We start from the raw sequence: 20,621 nt of genomic DNA, 5'->3' as shown, positions 1-20,621 counted from the left end.
TATACAGCCTTGACATACTCCTTTTCCAGTTTGGAGTCAGTCTGCTGTTCCATGTCCGGTTCTACCTGTTGCTTCTTGACCTGCATACAGGTTTCTCAGGAGATAGGTAAGGTGGTCTAATATTCCCATTTCTTTAAGAATTTTCCACAGTTTGTTGTAATCCATACAGTCAAAGGCTTTAGCGTAGTCAATGAAGCAGAAGTAGATGTTTTTCTGAAATTCCTTTGCTTTTTCTACGATTCAACGGATGTTGGCAATTTGATCTCTGGTTCCTCTGCCTTTTCTAAATCCAGCTTGTATATGTGGAAGTTCTTTTAACATACTGCTGAAACCTAACTTGTAGGATTTTAAACATTTCCTTGCTAACATGTGAAATGAGCATGATTGTACGACAGTTTAAACATTCTTTGGCATTGCCTTTCTTTGGGATTGGAATTAAAACTGACATTTCCAGTCCTGGGTCCACTGCTGAGTTTTGCAAATTTGCTGGCATACTGAGTACAGCACTTTAACAGTATCATCTTTTAGGATTTTAAATAGCTCAGCTAGAATTCTGTCACCTCCACTAGGTTTGTTCATAGTAATGCTTCCTCAGGCCCACTTAACTTCACACTCCAGGATTTCTGTCTCTAGATGAGTGACTATATCATGGTTATCTGGGTCATTCAGACCTTTTTTGTATAGTCAAGAATACACAGAAGAATATACCTTTTGTATATTCTTGCCACCTCCTCTTAATCTCTTCTGCTTCTCTTAGGTCCTTGCTGTTTCTGTCCTTTATTGTGCCCATCTTTGCATGAAATGTTCCCTTAGTATCTCCAATTTTCATTATTTAACTTCTCTATTCCTAGGACTGTGTGTGTGTGTGTGTGTGTGTGTGTGTGTGTGTGTGTGAGTCATTTAGTCATGTCTGACTCTTTGTGACCCCATGGACTGTAACCCATCAGGCTCCTCTGTCCATAGAATTCTCCAGGCAATAATACTAGAGTGGGTAGCCATTCCCTTCTCCAGGGGATCTTCCGGACCCAGGGATCAAACCTGGGTCTCCTGCACTGCAGGCTGATTCTTTACCATCTGAGCCACCAGGGAAGTCCTGTTCCTAGAACTATATATGCCCTATTAATATCTCTAGTATCTGTAGCAATCAAAGGGTAATTGTCTACTAGACTGTAAATTCTTGAGGACAAGAACCATGTTTTCCACATCTTTGTGTCCTGCTCTGAACCTAGAATAATTATTTATATACAGCAGTTATTTAATTAATATTGAATAAATGAATGAATTAATTCTTAACCTGATAAGATCCTGAAAAGGATGGTGTAATTCTCTAATAAAAGCCTAGGGTGAGGACAAGAGGAGCATGGCACATTCCCTTGTCATTAATTTCCTTGACACATGGGCAAGTCACAATTTCTCTGACCTCAAGTTAGATGTTATACTAAATATCACCAAGTATTCTTCCAGATTTGAAATTCTATAACTAAATCAGCTTTTTACTAAATGTAGTAGTGTTTTAAGGGACATGTTGTAGCCTAAAGCTGTATCCAAATCTGTGAAAATGAACTGACTTATAATTATCAAATACATTTGAAATCAGAGCAAGGCTGTTGAATTCCCAAAAGAATGGTGGCAGTTTTAATTTATTTTCTTGTTAAGAAATTTAAAACGTAATTAGATCTTGGCTAGTGCCTTGATAAGAGCTAATTTATGAAGCTTGGTATAATAGTTGCAGAAAAGTGACAGTTCCATAAAATGTACCTAGAATGAGCATAGCCGTATATAAAGTATGATTTGAGGAATCTCTAAAGGACATTCCCAACCATAAATACCTTCCCTAGTTTCTTGCTTACAACAAATTACAACAAATTTGCAGCTTAAAATACCACCTATTTATCATACTAGGTTTCATAAGTCACAGAGAGTCCAGGCACAGTGTAACTAACTGGGTTCTCTGCCCAAAGTTCTCTGCCTTTAACAAGGCAGAAATCAAGGCATCAGTAGGGCTGCTTTCTCATCTGGAGTTCACAGTCCTCTTCCAAGCTTATTTGGGTTCTTGGCAGAATTCAGCTCCTTTTGGTTGTAAGACTGAGGTTCCTGTTTCATACTGGCTGTTACTCTCAGCAAGCCACTGCAATTCCTTGCCATGTGGCCCTCTTAGAGTATAGCAGCTCACTTCTTCAAAGCCAACAGGAGAATCTCTTTCCTCATTGTGCGAGATGGATTCTTATATAATTGTAATCATGAGAATGACTATCCCATTACCTTATCCATATAAAGTAACCTAATCACCAGAGTGGTATCACGTCCTATTCACAGGTCTTGCCTACATTCAAGGAGAGGAGATTTTACAGGGTGTGGGGAACTTGAGCACCATCTCAAAATTCTACCCACAATACTGGCTGTAATTTCAGAAACTACCAGTTAAATTATTTGAGGACTTCTGAAGATATGAACATTTTAATTGATCTAAGCCATGTTTTCTAAAAGGGTGTTAACATGTCAGTCATAAAATTTTAGGGCTAAAAGGGAGCTTAGAAATCATTTTACTTAAACCCTCACTTCCTTGTTTTTAACTTATTCAATTACACTTGAAGGAAAATGGCTTGCTCATATCACAGCTAGTGTGGTAGAAAACTGAAATCCAGAGATTCCAGTTCATTCACTTCCATACCACTGTTCTGTTAAGTACACAGAACTCATTCCCACTAGAAGGATCTAGAGAATTCTATAGGTGGCTCAGTGCTATTATGAGAAGACAAAAATGGGGTAATGTTTACAGCAAGAATGTACAGGAGAGCATCCCCAGACAGCCATAGCATGAAGGTAGGAAATGGGAATGTCATAAAGATGTGTGGAGAAGAGATTATGGGAAAAAAGCTCCTATTTTGTAAATTCTTGTATTTTTATTATTTATTATTTATTGGCCATGCTGCCAAGCATGCAGGATCTTAGTTTCCTGATCAAGGATTGAACCCGTGCTCCCTGCAGTGGACGCACAGTCTTAACCACTGGACCTCTAGGAAAGTCCCTATAAATTCTTTTAAAGTTTGTGGGAGGCAGGTTCCTGTGCTTCAGTTCATTATTTCATTTTGTAAGAACATTTATGTGTGAAGGGGAGTGCTTGCCAGGATTCCATTCATTTAAGACAAAGCCATCAATTTTTAAAACAAAAGTATTCATACTGTAGGCACAGAAGCTCAAATTCTGAAAGAAATGTTTGCTTTATGAGGCACTTTCTCTCTCTGCAGAGAACTAATTTATTTCCCCCCAAGTTTAAAGTCACTTAGCAGTTCTAAAGATTGATTCTGGCTTAACTCTGTTACTTTGAATATGTTGTAATTTAGTGAAATTATTTATAAGTGCCCCAAGGAGAAAGAAAGCTGCTTTAGGGACTCATGATTACCATTGAAGGAGAAAGGAAAGAGGGTAAGATAAACCACCAAAACATCCACTTAAAGAGACAAGAATAACATCAGCCAACATTATATCCTGCTATGAAAAGGATCAGAAAGAAATTATACCAACTGTGGAAGTATAGAGGTTAGAATTTAATGCAAGTGCTGCTTTGCAGGGGCTTCAGGGGCTACTGCCCTTAGAGAAGTCTGAAGTTTTGATAAGACACTTGTTAAGATGAAGAGTATTTAGCCTTTTGGATCATTTCAGCAAGCTGAACTTAAATATCTCAGTTGCTTTCAACTTTAGTTATCAGAGATTCAGACTCTCTTGAGGCTGACAACTATAGCCCACCAAGGAAGTAATTTTTCAAAGCAAGCATAAAAGACACTTCCAAGATTGAGGTTAGAATAATATAAAGAAATGGTTATCTAAATAATGACACATGCTCTTGGTGGAATGCTGTGCAGCTGTCAAAAAGGAATTGTTTATGTATTGGAATGGAATTATTTCTTAGATATGTTGTTAAATGAGTCAAGCAAAACCAAATATTTAAATCATTTTGTGGGAAGAAGTGAAGAATAAATATTTGATTTGATATCTATAAAATATTTCTAGGGAAACTGGAGATGTTCATTGCCTCTGGACAACATCGGGGGGGGGGGGATGGGACATAACTTTGAGAGGGAGACTTCAGCCCTTTTGTACCATTTGAATTTCAAACAGCTAAATGTATTACTTAATGAAAAACAACTTTTTAAAATAAAAAGTAATGAAAATTTAAAAGAGTCAAAGAGGGAAAAGCCAATATGGTAAATTTTGGTAAAATGGTAAATTGGTCTCGAGATAAGACCTGGCTGTGTGATAAAGGTTTCCCTGCAAGGAGACTTGACTGGCCCCTTGCCAGTCTGTCCTGATGGCAAATCTATTCTAATGCTCTCATCCCCACCTGCACCTCTGTTCAAGCTGTCTAGGCAGGTATTAGCCTCCTTTTCTGCTTCCAGTACTTACTCAAACTGATTCCTCCGCCACCTACTATTTACTACCTTACATGCCATATCTGGAGTAATCTGTCTCTAATCCTTTAGAATGAGGATCCAAAATGTACCTCTAACCAAATACAAACTATCCCACTGTAACCCATGTGTGTCTGTTAATATGTCTGATAATTCTCCTGTATGTTTCACAATCTTAATGGTATGTATGGTTTCCCCTACTGAACTGTGATTGCCTTCTGAATGTGGCACCTGAAATCACTGCCTAATGGTTCTGGTAGAAATGCTTGCCTCTTGTGGACAAATGTGATGAGCATTTTTAATGACGCCAGATACAATACTGGACAATGGCAATAAACCCTACTGTCAACCAGTTTTACTAGATTAAGCATGTAAGCCCACTGAAACAGTCATCTGGAATGATGCTCTGAGGTTCAGAAAGCCTGACCACAGTTTTTTTCTGGCATATACTAGTATTTAAGAAGATCACCAGCATCACCTCTGAGAGGTGGACGGCCTGAGCACACAGCGGTGGTCAGCCTGCCTGTGGCACAGAAGCACTGTGCATAGACAGTGTTACAGTTTTCATTATTAGTGTACTGCGTTACTCTTGGCTCCTGAAATTGCTATCCTAAATGTTGTCCTTTCCTTCCCACCCCCACCCCCTTCAGTCAGGTTAAAATGTGTGTGTTGTATTAGCCAAAGTATCCTGGAAGAAGATGCAAAAGAAAGGACAAGTGCTCTTTAAAGGAAAATCCTTCCCCCTGTCCCCACCTTCCCCGAAGCCATCTAGGGATGGGACTTAAGAAAATAAGACCTCTACATCATAAGCCTTTTCAGAGCTGAAGCAGAAATGTCTCCCTCACTTAACCTTGGCTGTCACAAGCCAGCTTTTGATTTTCTCCACTACAGTCCAGGAAGACAGGAACCATCATATAGCCACACAGCTAGAGACTGTCAACCCAACTTGGTGTATCACCTTTCCAAACACCTTTGCATTAGGAAGAGACAGGCAGCCCCTAATTGGGTCACACTGTGCATAGCTCAATTTATGCCTCACAGGCAGAACTCCCAGGGCCACCTTTATTTCATATGCTTTTCATTGGGTTGCATTTTAGTAAACCTTTAAAGTTGTCCCTAAAATAGTCAGTATACGTTCCAAGGGAATACTGATGTCTTCCATCATATAGGACATCAGATCTGTTGTCAGACTAGGGTGCTGGCTCCTTCCAACCCCTAGTTATTATTCAGTTATTCATCCCTGCCCACTAGCGAGGAGTAATTCATACTTTGACTTTTCTTCCACCTGAGTTCTTTCTCTTACTTATAATGGGAAATTCCTGGGAATTTCCTGGTGGTCCCGTGGTTAAGATTCCACACTTTCACTGCCAAGGACACAGATTCAGTTGCTAGTCAGGGAACTAAGATCCACAAGTTGCAAGGCATGCCCTCCCCCCCAAAAAAATAGAGTGACAGATTCATGGGGCGATCCACTGTCCATATAAGGGATGGAGTGAGCCCAGTGTGTATAGGAAAAAGAGCATGGGCTGAAAGTCAGGAGACCTAGATTCTATATACAGCCCTACTACCAACTAGCTTTGTGGCCGTGAGCAAGTTATTCAAATTCTTTGCATTTTATCTTTCCTCTTCCAGTTCTAAGATTCTCTGATTCCAAGTGGATCTTTGGGCTCTTATCCCTCCAGAACTCTCCTTTCCTCTGTTCGAATACTGTTGTGAATAGATAGTTTTATGTAATATAGCTTCTGACATTATAGTCACACAAACTCAGTATGTATTTCTTTGTGCTGCTGAATTGTCCAGTCATGGACTATGCCAGAGAGTAAACTGGGGACCTGGCACATCTCAGATTCTGCTTGGACTTTTCAAAGAGCCAGATGGTTAACACATTTTTGAGTGCCAATGAGCCTGCTTTTGCAAATTCCTCCCCATCCCAATCTAGTAGAAATCACCCAGTCTCATGCCCATCTATTGTTCAGGCAGCTAGAGCAGATTTGTACCAAAGGAATAGATAGGCCTTGGAAACCTAGGCCTTCTCCAAGGGCATTTCATGCTCCATAGGGACATCTTTCAGATTAGAATCCCAACCATCCATCAGTTAGCATCATTAAATAGGTGAGGCCCACATTCCAGTACCAACAACTGGTCTGCATGGAGAAGCTGAGATCTGGGGCAGAAGTGGTGGGGGATTGTTCTTGCTCTGATTTAATTATGACTTTGTGGTTCAGAGGTGTGGAAGCAAATCTGAACGAGCCAGCTCTCAGGACCAGCTGTCAAGCACTTGGCTTGTAATCTTTCATCCTACTTGTCCCCAGTGCTCTTGGCTGGAGCTCACCAGCTAGTTGAATGTTTGTTTCCTTCACTACTCTGATGCACACCCTGGGGGCCTGTCTGAGGATGTCAGACTGTGAAAGGCACCCCAGCCAGGCTCTTTGCTGGCTGGTAACATCCCAGTGATTTGAATACGTCAGCAGCCCTGGTTTTCTTCCTGTGATACAGATGGCATCAGCGCCCTCTCCATGTAAGATGAAACATATTCTGTAACTATTCTGTCAAGAGATGGCCTTTGTAATGAGACATTCTTGCCAGTGGAATTCCAGAAGTCCCTGTTCTGCAACCACTTAATACCACTTTAATGAGCTTTTCACCTCAAAAAGCCAAGAGCTCTCACTGACATTGAATATTATTTATTTAATGGTTTATTTTGAGAAGAAGGTCCATCTTCATAGGGAATAGGATGGGCACTGGGACCATCAAGAAGAATTGATGATGGGCACTCTGCCCTGAGAGAATGGAACTGAGAGAAAAAGAGGTGTAGTTATCAGTTAAAACAGGTGTGGTATTGGTGTGAAAAGGGCATGGTTAACAAACACTGGCAGAGAAAGGAATGGTAAGTGTCCGTATTTATCTAATATAGAACAGGTTTTGAACCACGTCTCAGAACACATTTCTGTGGCTGCATAGGGTAGTTTGGTAAATGACCACAATTTGAGAGCACCAGGGTCTTCTGATCTTATTCTCTTTTCACTGAGCAATCTTCTGAGGTGAAGTTTCCTTAGTAGATTTTCCTAAGTAGATTCCTAAGTTGAGTTTCCTTAGTAGATTTTCCTACTGAGAAGTATAATGACCAGCTGTTATCCCTTTAGTTCTCTTAACAGTTACTGTTTTCCTTGTAAATTAGCCTTCTGCTTTCTCTTCCTTCCCCAGGTCATTTAGTTAGCAGGAATTGGTTCTTCCTGAGCCAACTGAGAGAATAAAGTGTCTAGACCTACCAGGAGAAGTTTCTAAACCCTAAAACTTCCACAGTCTGATAGAGGCCTCATCTCCCCTGGCATCACTTAACTACATCTCATGAACATCCACACAGTAGATAGTCTGCTTAAGTCTTAATAGTTCCAAGGGATGTTGATTCCTCTTTCATGCTAACTCATGTCCTGGGAGGAAGTGCAATGTGAGCAGTAACCTAAAGCTGCAAGAGGAGGATTCTGGCTCTTCGTGCCCTGTGAGCCGCCTGGTCCCCTCCAGCCAGAGACTGTGGACACTGAGGCACAGCCCAGCTTGTGGCCTTTATACCTTTCTTCTGTCCGTCAGCACACAAGATCCTCAGCTATTTCTGTGTACCTCCACTCCTGTCTCTCAGCCTCAGATTCTGGAAAACGCCAGTGAACCACTCTTTGCACTACTAAGCCACCTTAGCAGTTATCTTGTGGCATCTCCTCTTTTGGATATGAGAAATTGTATCCAAAGAGATCATACAACTCCCTCAGGGTCACACCAGCAGGTTGGTGGAGCCAGGACTAGAGCTCAGGTCTTATGACTGCAAGCACACTTTTCCTCCTGCGTCGCCTTGCTCCTCTGCCTTGTTCTGGCATTTGTATTGGCTGTCCTTGAGAGCGCTGTGGAGAATGTATGGCAGCTGTAGAGGTGAAATGAGAGATCAAATGCAGGAAAAAAATGACAAGAAAGAATTGAAATTATAGGAATGAAATAAGCAGAGAAAACACACTGACTTTAAAAAGTTTGCATTGCTTCTGGAAGCAGCAGTGGACAGAGGAGCCTGGCAGGCTACCATCCCTGGGGTCACAAAGAATCAGACAGGACTTAGCGACTGAGCACACACGAACCTGAGGTTTATAGACACAAACACTTCGTTGCTAGTTGATTCATGAATAGAAATTCGTCTTTTCCTCTCCTCTGAGTTTTATCTCACTTAAGAGTGTGTCTATAAAAAAAAAAAAAAGAGTGTGTCTATAAGCAATACATAATTTCTCGATGTAGCGAGATCAGGCTTGAGGATAAATGGCAGAGAAGGCAGGGGAAATTGCCTAATTTCCTTCCTGGCTTGTTTTTCGTGAGAACCCAATTTTCACATGATTGCTAGTGTTTAACAAGTAAATGTCAGAGAAGGAGAAAATGGCAGGAGAGAAGAGATTTTCTCATGAATTTTGGAAAAAGAAAAAAAAAAAAGACTGTATTCTGATCTAGCGAGATGGGGGCCACTGCTTCTCAAGGGGCACAGTTGGAAAAAACAAAGTGGGTGATGGAAAACCTGTCAGGAGGAGGGGCGGGAGCTCAGCTGCGCATTTCCGCCGTTCATCTGGTGCTGCAGCCTCAGTGCAGTCAAACTAGCCGCCTTGTTTCTCACCTCCCCATCCTTTGGCAGCCTCATTATTTCCTTGACTTTTTGTTACTGTATTCTTTCCAGTGGAAGGGAAATGCCAGGATGGAGACTATAGTAATATCAGATATTCTTTACTTTTTTGCAAGGCACTCTTCTAGTAATAAGTTATTAGGGAAGCTACCACTATATGCTTGAGACTTAGAATTCCATCCTTAAATACTATGTGGATTTTAACTTTTAAAATTTTTATTATGGTAAAATATATATAACAAAAGTTGCCATTTAAACCATTTTTTTAAGTATGTCAGTAGCATTCATTACATTCACAATGTTGTACAACCATCACTACTATTCCAAAAATTCTCCATCTCCCCAAATGGGACGTTTATACCCATTAACCACTAACTTCCCAGCTGTTGGTAACGTCTCATCTACTTTCCCTATGAATTATTATCATGCATTCTTACTTAATTATATATACTTCCTAACGGGTGGCAGCAATAGAAAAAAAATGGAACCCGAAGTGAAAAGGAAAGGTGGTTATGGATTAAAGACTGAATTATCACAAATACATCTGAAATTTTTTTTACTATGATGGAATATTTTTATCCTTCCATTCAAAGAAAGCAAAAGTCCCTCTGCTGAGCTAACTTAACATCTTTCATCTTTCAGTGACCATGCAGCAGGTAGCCAGGACAGTGGCTAAAGTGGAACTCTCAGATCACGTGTGCGATGTGGTGTTTGCGCTCTTTGACTGTGATGGTAAGTGGGGCCCTCTGGAGTCTGGCAGGAAAACCAAGCTTTACTGCCCTTGACGTAGACACAGTTTCTGATGGAGCCTTGCAGAGAGCTCCAGTGTACCAGCCTAGACTGTCACAACAGCTTCCAAACTGGCTCCCATATTCCATCTGTGCCACTCTCCAGGCCATCACCATCATCATCCAGCCGGAGAAATCCATCCAAAATGAAAATCTAACTGCATCTTCCTCCCTTCTTCCAGTCCTTTTCTGCCCTGAAGATAAAGTACAAACCCTTAAGGAGAATTCAGGCTCCTTAGGGACCTGTCTCCCTGCCTGCCTCGTTGGTGTCCTGGCCCTACCCACCCTCCACCCCGTGTGTCCAGCAGTGCCTCACTCATTGTGGTTCTCCAGCAGCTGGACTGCTTCCTGCCGGTGCCTTTGCTTGTGTTACAACCACCACTGAAGTGCCTCCCCCATCTCACTCCCCTGTATTTGGCCAATTCCTGCTCATCCTTTGGGAGTCAACCTAAGAGTCACCTCCAGGAAGTCTTTACTGATCTGTAATTGTACTCTCCCCATCCTGAATTAGACATTCTTCCTCTGTGCCGCATAGCATCCTCTGTTTACCCCATTATGGCATCTACCATAATACTTGAATAATGTAATTGCCTCTCCCACGATCTGATGGTATTTCATGGGACAAAGTCATTTTTATCTCTTTATTTTCAACACCTAGCATAGCACAGGACCTGACATATAATATAGTCTCATTCAGCTTCTGTCACACTAGACTGAGTTGTCTCTGAGTTGCAGTTGAAAACATCAAGGAAGGCACAGATCAGTTCACTTTTAGCCAAGAGAATTTAATTTGGCCGTGAGAGAGTGCTAGGCTTTGGAACCGATGTGACAGTGGAATTTTTTCATCTTTGTTCCAAGGCCTTCACTTACCTGTTGTCTTTGCCGCTTCTTCCAGGCAATGGAGAGCTGAGCAATAAGGAATTTGTTTCTATCATGAAGCAACGGCTGATGAGGGGCTTGGAGAAGCCCAAAGACATGGGCTTCACCCGCCTCATGCAGGCCATGTGGAAATGTGCACAGGAGACTGCCTGGGACTTCGCTTTGCCCAAACAGTAACCCAGAACGGCACAAGGAGCCACCTCTCCACACCGGGCACCCTGGCTCCTTGGGCAGAGCCTTGGCACAGCCTCCCTGCTGCAACTTCTGGGAGTAGTGCTCCCTTCCTCCTGAGAATGATCTTAGGATTCAAGTCTCCCCTGTCCCCACGTTCTGCTAGGCTGATTCTGATCCAGTGATTCTCTCTAGAAGTTCTCAAAAACGAGCAAGTCCTAAAAGTGCATACCCTTTGCATGTTCAACACTACTATGCACTCAGGCACCTATGGATAAAGAATGCCGGCAACTGTCCACACACCTGCCAACCCTGGGAAACACCCAGTTCTCAAGCCATCTTGCTGTGGATTTATATTAACAAGAACATTCCTTGCTTCTCCTCCTGCTGGTGTTTTTAAGCTACAAATTTGGGAAACCTCTGACGGAGAAAGGAAATCAGTGATGAGTGATAACGAGGATGACCCAGACCCCCCGAGCTGGCAGGAAGCCTGGGCCCGAGGACGGATTTGTGTTGGTCCCCAGGGTGGCTCTGAGGCCTGCTCCGAAAGGCTGTGTGCACAGTGGGAATGGAGCGAGGTTAGGGATTTAAAGCAGCTGCTCCATGGCTGTCCCCACTCCCTTCTTTTCCTCTCAGGCTCCCTAAGAAGACTGCAGCACGACTGTGCTTATGAAGCGAACAGCAGTTGAGCTCACGTTCCGTGCAAGTGCCATTTCCCCTCCAGGTGTGTGCCTCTGGAGCCGAGAGCTCAGACCTGTCTGCCCTCTGTCTTAAACACTTGTAAAATACCACTTTAATTATAACAGTTTGCAATAAACAGCCCCCCTCCCCCCGACAAAGGCTCCTGTGTCCTTTATTTTAGGATCCTCCAGGGCCCTTTCCATGTCACTTCTCCACTGGCTTTGAGATCCTGCTAGCAACAGACCTATTTTCTTTCCACTGGAATCTGGTTCTTCCTATTGAGAGGACACTTCAGGCATAAACAAAAAGTGAGGGTATCTGGAGGTTAGCGGTGGCATTTTTCAACATGGTTTGGATAGCATTTCATCCTGGACCACTTTAGATGGTCCATAATCACTCATGCCCCACGATAAGGAACTAAGATAGTGGTGGGAGGTGGGGGGGGGGGGGGTATGAGACATTATCTGATATGGCAGATGTCATTGTTAAGAACTATAGCAACTGGGAATTCCCTGGTGGTTCAAGGGTTAGGACTCCACATTCCCATGCTGAGGGCCCCAGTTCAGTCCGTGGTCAGGGAACTATTAATAAAATTCCACAAGCTTTGCAGCATGGCCAAAAAAAAAAAAAATCCATAGCAACCAGTGTTTTCTATGGATTTAGCTCTGCCTCTAACTCAGCGTGACCTTAAGCAAGCAAGCAATTTCCCATCTGTTTTCTCAACTATAAAATGACAGATAGGGTTGAGCTTAATGGGCTTAGAGGTTTCCTCCATGTCCAGAAACCTCTCCCTCAGCTCTTCTCCGGAGTACCTCCAAACTCCAGAACCTCCATGTAATGCTCCCTGGCAGGATAGGGTCTCACTGCCAATGTAATAGAACCACAATACCAAAAGCCCAGTGCTTCCCTGGAATCCTAAAAGCTGGTAGGGAGTGTTTATCTCCAAGAGAAGAGCAGAGATGTGGACAGTGCCAACCCCAGCATTTTCTCCAGAGCGGTTTAATAACTCTAGTCATAAGATCTTTTCTGGGAGCAGATTAGATTATCTCTCAAAGGAGTTTGCCAGTATCTTCCAGTCTGTGCTCTCTTGGGGTACGTATTCTTGGTACACAAGTGTAGCCTGTGTCTTGCTCATTTTCCCAGGGCTGAGGATCAGCAAAATGTGAGCTTTTTCTTAAATTTGTCCCATGGTCCCCAGGTCACTGTTCCCCAGTCCTTTTCTCTCCAGCCTGAAAGAAGAGTCCCATTCACAGCCTTTGTGGGGCATTCATTCCCTCACAGAGAGACCTGCCAACTGGCCTGCGTTCACCGAAGCTGAAAACCAGAGCACAGAAGGACAGGGTAAGGATCTCACCCACAACATCTTGATACCCGGCGTCAAGAGCACAGGTACATGGAATTCCAGCTGAACTCCCATTAGCTCCTAAGAGAGCCTGAGGAAGCAGAGGAGGTAGATGCTCAAGAAGACGGGATAGCCACACTCTGACACAACAGGGCAAATGTGCAGGTGAGAGGTACAAGATTAGTCACCCAGAAGAGACCAGATGCCCCAAGGAAGGCTTTGACCAAAGACGCCTATGAGTAGGCTAAGAGGATTTTAACAGGCAGAGTTTGAAAATACAGAAGGCTGATTCGTGGTTCTCCTTTTATTCCCATTGCTTTTCTACCTAGATAGGATAAACCTCCCCTCTGCCATCAAGAGTCACATCAAACTGTCCCTTTGTTGACCCTCTTCCAGACAGGATTAGTAGCCCCCTCCATTACCTCCCAAGGATCACTTGCCCACCTATAAAAACACTGCTGTAATTTGATGTAATTTTTGTGAAATTGTCACCCACCAAGTTCAGACCCGAAGCAGTGACGTGATCAAAGGAACTGTCCACCACCAAAAGCTGATTTTAAAATATTTCTCAGACAACGTAGAGGTGATACTAGCAGTGCCTCAGTAAATTCTTCCTGAGGTAGACTGGAATCTGGGACCCTTTCCCAGAGTGCTTGCACTTGCAGCTGGACAAACATCTCCTTGAGCAACAGAATGCAGAGAAACTATAAGGAATTAAAAATAACAGCATGCCTGCCTCAATCCATGCAGTTATAAACAATAAGATAAAAAGCTACAGACCAACTGCCACTTAGGTGCCAGGAGCAAAAGCAGAGTACTGCGCATGGTCCCTGCACACAGCGCCTTCAAGGGAATGGGCAGAACACCGAACCCGCCCTCCAGCCCCAGCTATGAGTCCACTCCTACTCTCACCCCAATGAAGGAACCAGCCTGCCCTCCATGGGAGAGCGGGCAAGGGCACCTATTACGTGTTCTTGCCCTTTTGTGCTAGTGTAAGTCCCAATAAAGCCTCGCCCGAATTCCTTATCTGGCCTCTTATAAATTTCTGTTAAAGAATCTAAGGACCCAGGTCAGCTGCTGCTGCTGCTAAGTCGCTTCAGTCTTGTCTGACTCCATGCGACCTCATAGATGGCAGCCCACCAGGCTCCTCTGTCCCTAGGATTCTCTAGGCAAGAATACTGGAGTGGGTTGCCATTTCCTTCTCCAGGTCAGTGACACTCCTAAACACACATACACACAAAAGTTGTCTACTTTTTGTTCTCTACTCCTTAAAAAAAAAAAAAAAAAAAAGAATTTCCTTGATGGTATAGTGGGTAAGAATCCACCTGCCAGTGCAGGAGATATGGGTTCGATCCCTAGTCCAGGAAGATTCCATATGCTGAAGAGCAGCTAAGCCCGAGCACCAGAATTACTGAGCCAGTGCTCTAGGCCCCACGAGCTGCAACTATTGAGACTGTGAGCTTCAACTGCTGAAGCCCGTGCCCCTAGAGCCTGTGCTCTGCAATAAGAGCAGCCACTGCAGTGAGAAGCCCTTGCACCACAACGAAGAGTAGCCCCCACTTGCAGCTAGAGGTAATCCTTCACAAAGCAACAAAGACCCATCACAGCCCCCCCCCCAAAAAAAACTTGTTTTAATATTTAAAAGTAAGAAAAAATAATAACTCTGCACTTCTAGCCCTTAGGCTTTGGTCAGGAAAAGAATCTCAGAAGGGAGCCAGCCAAGCTGCTGGGCTTCCTTGATGGGCTCAGATGGGTTTCCTAGATGATCTAAGAGGAAGCAGGGAGAATGTGGAGAGAGTAAGGAAAGAGCATAAGAACATACATGAGATTCAAAAATCATCATTTTATTAGCATTTAGTGCCCTACCTAGTTTTAGGTCTGATTGGAATGTACACACCGAATCAGACTATGAGGCAAAGGGGAGGTCCAAGCAATGACTGCTACTAGATCAGGAGGAAAGGACAGCAGCATGGGAGCCAGGAGCCAGGTCTACAGGCCAGAGCATCCTCTCCAAGCCCAAGCACAGCCCAAGCCAGGTAATGTGTCCCAATAAGCAGCTCAGAAAAACAATGTGGAACGGAGTAGTTCAGCTTTCAGGCTTTGGGTGCCACCTGCTGTCCAGATGGCTCAGCGCAAGGGAGTCAGTGAGCTGGAGCAGGGTAGGGGAATTGGCTGGAGTCCGGCCTGGCCCCAGTCCTGCTCTGGAGCATAGGCCTCCCAGGGACCTGGGTGGCATGGGCTGGAGCTGGATGAACAGCCAGTGATGGACCATAACCATAAAAAAAAGATGTAGTGGATATGATGATACTCCTGAGGGAAGGGAAGCAGCCGTGTATTCTCTGTCGCTCCAGAATGGGAATTTTTACCAGCAAGTGAGAGGGTAAGAGTCATGTGGCCGGGCATTGAGCAAAGTCTTCAAGGAGTTTGCAGAAGGAAATTCAAAGTGAGAAGAAAAAAAAGCAGTAAGGTTAAGTGTACGCTGTGTGAGAGCACTTAGGAAAGCAGAAGGCTGTCTAATCCAGATTGGAATCTCAAGACAGACTTGCTGAGAATTTTTTTTAATTAAAAAAAATGTGAGACCTGATGGTTGAGTTGTTTTTATTCAGTCACTCAGTCCTGTCTGACTCTTCAAACCAATGGACTGCAGCATGCCAGACTTCTCTGTCCTCTGTCTCCCAGAGCTTGCTGAAATTCATGTCCATCAGGTTGGTGATGCCATCCAACCATCTTGTCCTCTGCTGTCCTTTTCTCCTCCTGCCTTTAATATTTTCTAGCATCAGGGTCTTTTCCAATGAATTGGCTCTTCACTTCAGGTGGCCAGAGTATTGGAGCTTCAGCTTCAGTATCAGTCCTTCCAGTGAATATTCAGGGTTAATTTCCCTTCGGATTGACTGGTTTGATCTCCTTGCAGTCCAAGGGACTCTAAGGAGTCTTCAACACCACAGTCCAAAAGCATCAATTATTTGGCACTCAGCCTTCTTTATGATCTGACACTCACATCCATACATGCCTACTGGAAAAACCATAGCTTGACTGTACAGACCTTTGTCAGCAAAATGATGTCTCTCCTTTTTAATATGCTGTCTAGGTTTGTCATAGCTTTTCTTCCAAGGAGCAAGTGTCTTTTAATTTCATGGCTGCAGTCACCATCCACAGTGATTTTGGAGTCCAAGAAAATAAAGTCCATCACTGTTTCCATTCTTTCCCCATCTGTTTGCCAGATGCCATGATCTTAGTTTTTTGAATGTTGAGTCTTAAGCCAGCTTTTTCACTCTCCTTTTTCACCTTCATCAAGAGGCTCTTTAGTTCCTCTTCACTTTCTGCAGTAAGGGTGGTGTCATCTGCATATGTGAGGTTATTGATATTTCTCCTGGCAATCTTGAGTCCAGCTTGTGCTTCATCTGATCCAGCATTTCACATGATGTATTGTGCATAGAAGTTAAATAAGCAGGGTGGCAATATACAGGCAAGACAATCCTTTTCCAATTTTGAACCAGCCCGTTGTTCCGTGTGTGGTTCTAACTATTGCTTCATGACCTGCATACAGGTTTCTCAGGAGGCAGGTAATGGTCTGGTATTCCCATGTCTTTTCCACATGTTTTTCACAGAATTTTCCACAGTTTGTTGTGATCCACACAGTCAAAGGCTTTAGTGTAGTCAATGAAGCAGAAATAGATATTTTTCTGGAATTCTCTTGCTTTTTATATGATCCAACAGATGTTGGCAATTTGATCTCTGGTTTCTCTGCCTTTCTAAATCCAGTTTGTACATCCAGAAGTTCTTGGTTCACGTACTTTTGAAGCCTAGCTTGGAGGATTTTGAGCATGACCTTACCAGCATGTGAAATGAGTGCAATTGTGTGGTAATTTGAACGTTCTTTGGCATTGCCTTTCTTTGGGATCATTGAGTAGGAGTTAATAAAGCGGGGAGTAGGAGTGTTTGGGCAGAGGGAACAAAGTATGAAAAGTCCAAAGGCCAAAAAGTATGTCTCTGGGGATGGAAGTTCTAGGATGTATCCAGGAAATACAGACTGGAAGTGATTTTGTGACCCAAGGATTAATTAAGATTGGTGGTCATTCACAAAAAAGATAAGAAATACAGATTGGCATTTTGAAACACACTTATAGACAACTAATAGGTTATAGAAAACATCATAATGGAAATTTTAAAATACTTAGAATTGAATATGATAATGAAAATACTAGATATGAAAACTTGTCAGACAGAGTTACGGGGAAAGTTAGAAACATCTTAACAACTTCCATACTTATTTACAGAAGATGGGCTGACAATTAATAAGCTAGGCATCTGCCTCAAAAAGTTGGGAGAAGAACAACAGATTAAAATCCAGACAAAAAAATAACAAGAGAAAAAATAAATTTTAAGAATTTTCAAATGTATATAACTAGAAACTGTCACAGCTTACAAAATAATACTGTGGACAACTTAATGCCAATAAATCTGAAATGAATAGTTGCCTAGGAAATATAACTTACTAGACACAATAAAAAAATAAAAATCTGAATAGACTATGAAAGTGAAAGTATTAGTCACTCAGTCATGTCTGACTCTTTGCAACCCCATGGACTATAACTCTCCAGGCTCCTCTGTCCATGGAATTCTCCAGGCAAAAATACTGGAGTAGGTAGTCATTTCCTTCTCCAGGGGATCTTCCCAACCCAGGGATCAAACTTGGAATAGACTAACCTATAGTAAATTGATAGCATCACCAACTCAATGGACATGAATTTGAGCAAACTCCGAGAGAGTGAAGGATGAGAAAGCCTGAAGTGCTGCAGTTCGTGGAATCACAGAGAGCTGAACACGACTTAGCGACTGAACAACAATAGTAAATTGAATCAGTAGTTAAAAATCTTCTGATAACAAACAATACCAAGTCCAGATGGCTTTATATAAGGATGAAAAGAAAAATAGAACCAAGTTCTATAGGACCCCGATAAGAGTTTGGGCTTCTGTCTTAATGCCACGTAGGAGCCACTGAAGGGTTTTAAGCAGGAAGATGACATAATGAGCTTTGCATTTTGGAATGATGACTTTGCCTACAGTGCTACAGATGGATTGGAGCAGGATCCAGGTTGGAGACTGCTATAATAATCCAGTTAACAGATGCTGGAAGCCTGGATTAGGGGAATGGCTGCGGAGTTGGAGAGTTGCTAACAGATTTGGAGATTTGAAAGATGTTTCAATCACGCCTGAGGTGAGGCATGAGGATGAGGTGTTCAAATCAGAGGATGGTGAGGGAGAAGAAATAACTCAGCCTGAAACCCAGATTTGTTTGGATAACTGCATATGTGATAGTGCTCTTCAGGAGGGTTGGGAGGCTGAGAGAACCAGGTTTGGGTGGAGAATGATGAGGTAATTTTTTTATATGATGGGATGCCTGAGAGAGATCCCAGTAGAAGTATCTAGTAGGTAGATAGATATGTGTGGACCCAGGAAGGGGGTCTAGGGAACCTCCTAACCACCTGGGTTCTCCCAATTTCAAGACCAACTAACCACAAACACATGAAATCTGAATCAGTGTCTTAACCAGCTCCATCTCTTGCCCAACGGAAGCTGGAAATAGAGGCCATTGAAAGGAGTTTGAATCAAAAGAACCCATACTTGGTGGGATGTCCCTGAAGCAAACATGTTTGGTAGAAAGGGCTTCAGGTGCCCTTATCCTCCAGCCTCTGGCTGTCCACAGTTGTGAGGCTTCCTCCTTCTCTAGGGAGAAAGAGCAAATGACTGAAGTGGAGATGCAGAGATGCTATAGGGAAATTTCTTGTGTTCACCGAACAAATAGTTTGTTAAAGCTCAGACTGAAAATTCATCAGTCATTCACACTCAGGTGAATTCTACATCATCTTCAATGCAAGGTTTAGTTTTCCCTCTCTATTTTTTTAATAGGTGAACATTCACATGTTTCCAAAATCAAACTCATATTTTAAAAGCATACATTGGAAAGCCTTATGCTCAACCATTCACACAGCTGCATTTCATCACTTATCAATAAAGGGTAGATTCTTCAGAGACATTTTGGAGCCTAGAACTCTCTGGAAGGGAGGCCTTGGTGGGGGTCACATTTGGAGGCAACCGGGGACACTGGGAAGTCAGAGAGCAAAAGAGCAAAGGACAGGAAACAGGGGACATTCCACTGACTTGGCAATTCTTCCTGAAGTCTTAGGAAGGAATTTACCCCGGCTAGCTCAGGGAAACTCTGGATCAAGTGTTTGGGAACAGAAAAACCTGTCATTTATTCTATTCATTTAACAAATATGTATTGAGCCCCTATTCGGTATCAGGCTAGTGGTCTGACCATGGAGAGTATGAGGGCAAGATCTCCATCCTGGTTTAGTATGAGACAGGATGTAATCAGACTCACAAATGAAGAGCAGCAACTGTGCAAGGCAGCCAAGTCGGGTTTCCATGGAGGGGTCAGGTTTAAGTGCTGTGGGAATTCAAAGCAGGAGAGCTCTTTCTCTCTGAGGAGAGTCAGCCCTTTCTCAGCCTCACCCTCCGACATCATCTCCCCGAGGAAGGCTTTCCCCTCTACACACACAAGTAACAACTCCCTCTTCTGAGCCTCTTCAAGTTTACACCCAACCCCACTGTTGCACTTACCACACTGTCCTCTTTTAATTCTTTTAACACCTCTCTTGCATACATGCATGATCAGTCGTTCAGCCATGCCTGACTCTTTGCAACTCCATGGACTGTAGCCCTCCAGGCTTCTCTGTCCATGAATTTTCCAGGCAGGAATACTGGAGTGGGTTGCCATTTCCTACTCCAGGGGATCTTTCCAATCCAGGTTCAAACCCACGTCTCCTGCATTGGCAGGCAGATTTTTTACTACTGTGCCACCTGGGAAATGAACACCTCCCTTGCTAGACTGCAGACACCCTGATGCCGGGTTCTGTCCTTTATTCACAGTGCATCTCTGAATCCCTGAAACCCTATAGAGTGCCTGGCTTTCAGTATAAACATCTGACTTTCTGTTTGTTGATGTTGTTTTGGGAGCTGCCTCGGGTCTTAGTTGCAGCATGTGAACTCTCAGTTGTGGCATGTGGGATCTAGTTCCCCACCCAGGGATCCAATGGGGGCTCAGAGTCTTAGATACTGGACCACCAGGGAAGTCCCAAACATCTGACTTAAATTAATTCCATCTCTCCGCAGAGGAGATAGAGTTTAAGCTTTGTCCTGAAGAACTAGTTAGATTTAGACAGGTGGCGTTAGTTGTAAAGAACTCTCCTGCCAATGCAGGTGACATAAGAGATGTGGATTAGACCCCTGGTTCGGGAAGATCTACTGGAAAAGGAAATGGCAACCCACTCCAGTATTCATGCCTGGGAAAGCCCATGGAGAGAGGAGCCTGGCGGGGTACGACCATGGAGTCACAAAGAGACACGACTGAAGCAACGTAGCACACACAGTCAAGAGATATTTAAGGAGGACTGGCAGATGGATAGGGGTGGGGTGAAATGTATCTGAAGAGAGATGAGGAGGGAACCATGGGAGATCAAAGCGTGTTAAGGTCAGACTGAATTCTTGGTATCCTCCGAGAATTCTGGAGGTGGGTGGTCACCTAACACAAGGGCTGTTTCAGCTCTGGGAACAAAATGAGAAGCTGAGATTCAGTGGGAGATTCATTTCCCCAGTGACTTCACCTGGATATCTGTGGAGGCAATTAAGGATAGTATGCC

At 43.3% G+C, this 20,621-nt stretch overlaps 1 protein-coding gene across 2 annotated transcripts in view; it reads left to right on the top strand.

Moving 5' to 3' along the window:
* The window catches only part of MICU1 (mitochondrial calcium uptake 1), a 214,755-nt gene extending 203,021 nt beyond the window's left edge, over positions 1-11,734 (top strand). For both annotated transcript variants that reach the window (XM_065922545.1, XM_065922544.1), the window contains exons 11-12: positions 9,700-9,789; positions 10,741-11,734. In XM_065922545.1, coding sequence (XP_065778617.1) covers positions 9,700-9,789; positions 10,741-10,901 — 251 coding nt within the window. In that variant the 3' untranslated portion in view covers positions 10,902-11,734. The remainder of the gene's footprint in view (positions 1-9,699; positions 9,790-10,740) is intronic.
* The last annotated feature ends 8,887 nt before the right edge of the window (positions 11,735-20,621 follow it).

The sequence above is a fragment of the Muntiacus reevesi genome, chromosome 2 (assembly GCF_963930625.1).
Source record: "Muntiacus reevesi chromosome 2, mMunRee1.1, whole genome shotgun sequence".
NCBI classification, from domain to species: Eukaryota; Metazoa; Chordata; class Mammalia; order Artiodactyla; family Cervidae; genus Muntiacus; species Muntiacus reevesi.
The sequence above is the reverse complement of the archived record's forward strand: the minus strand, read 5'-3'. Positions and strand labels throughout refer to the sequence as shown.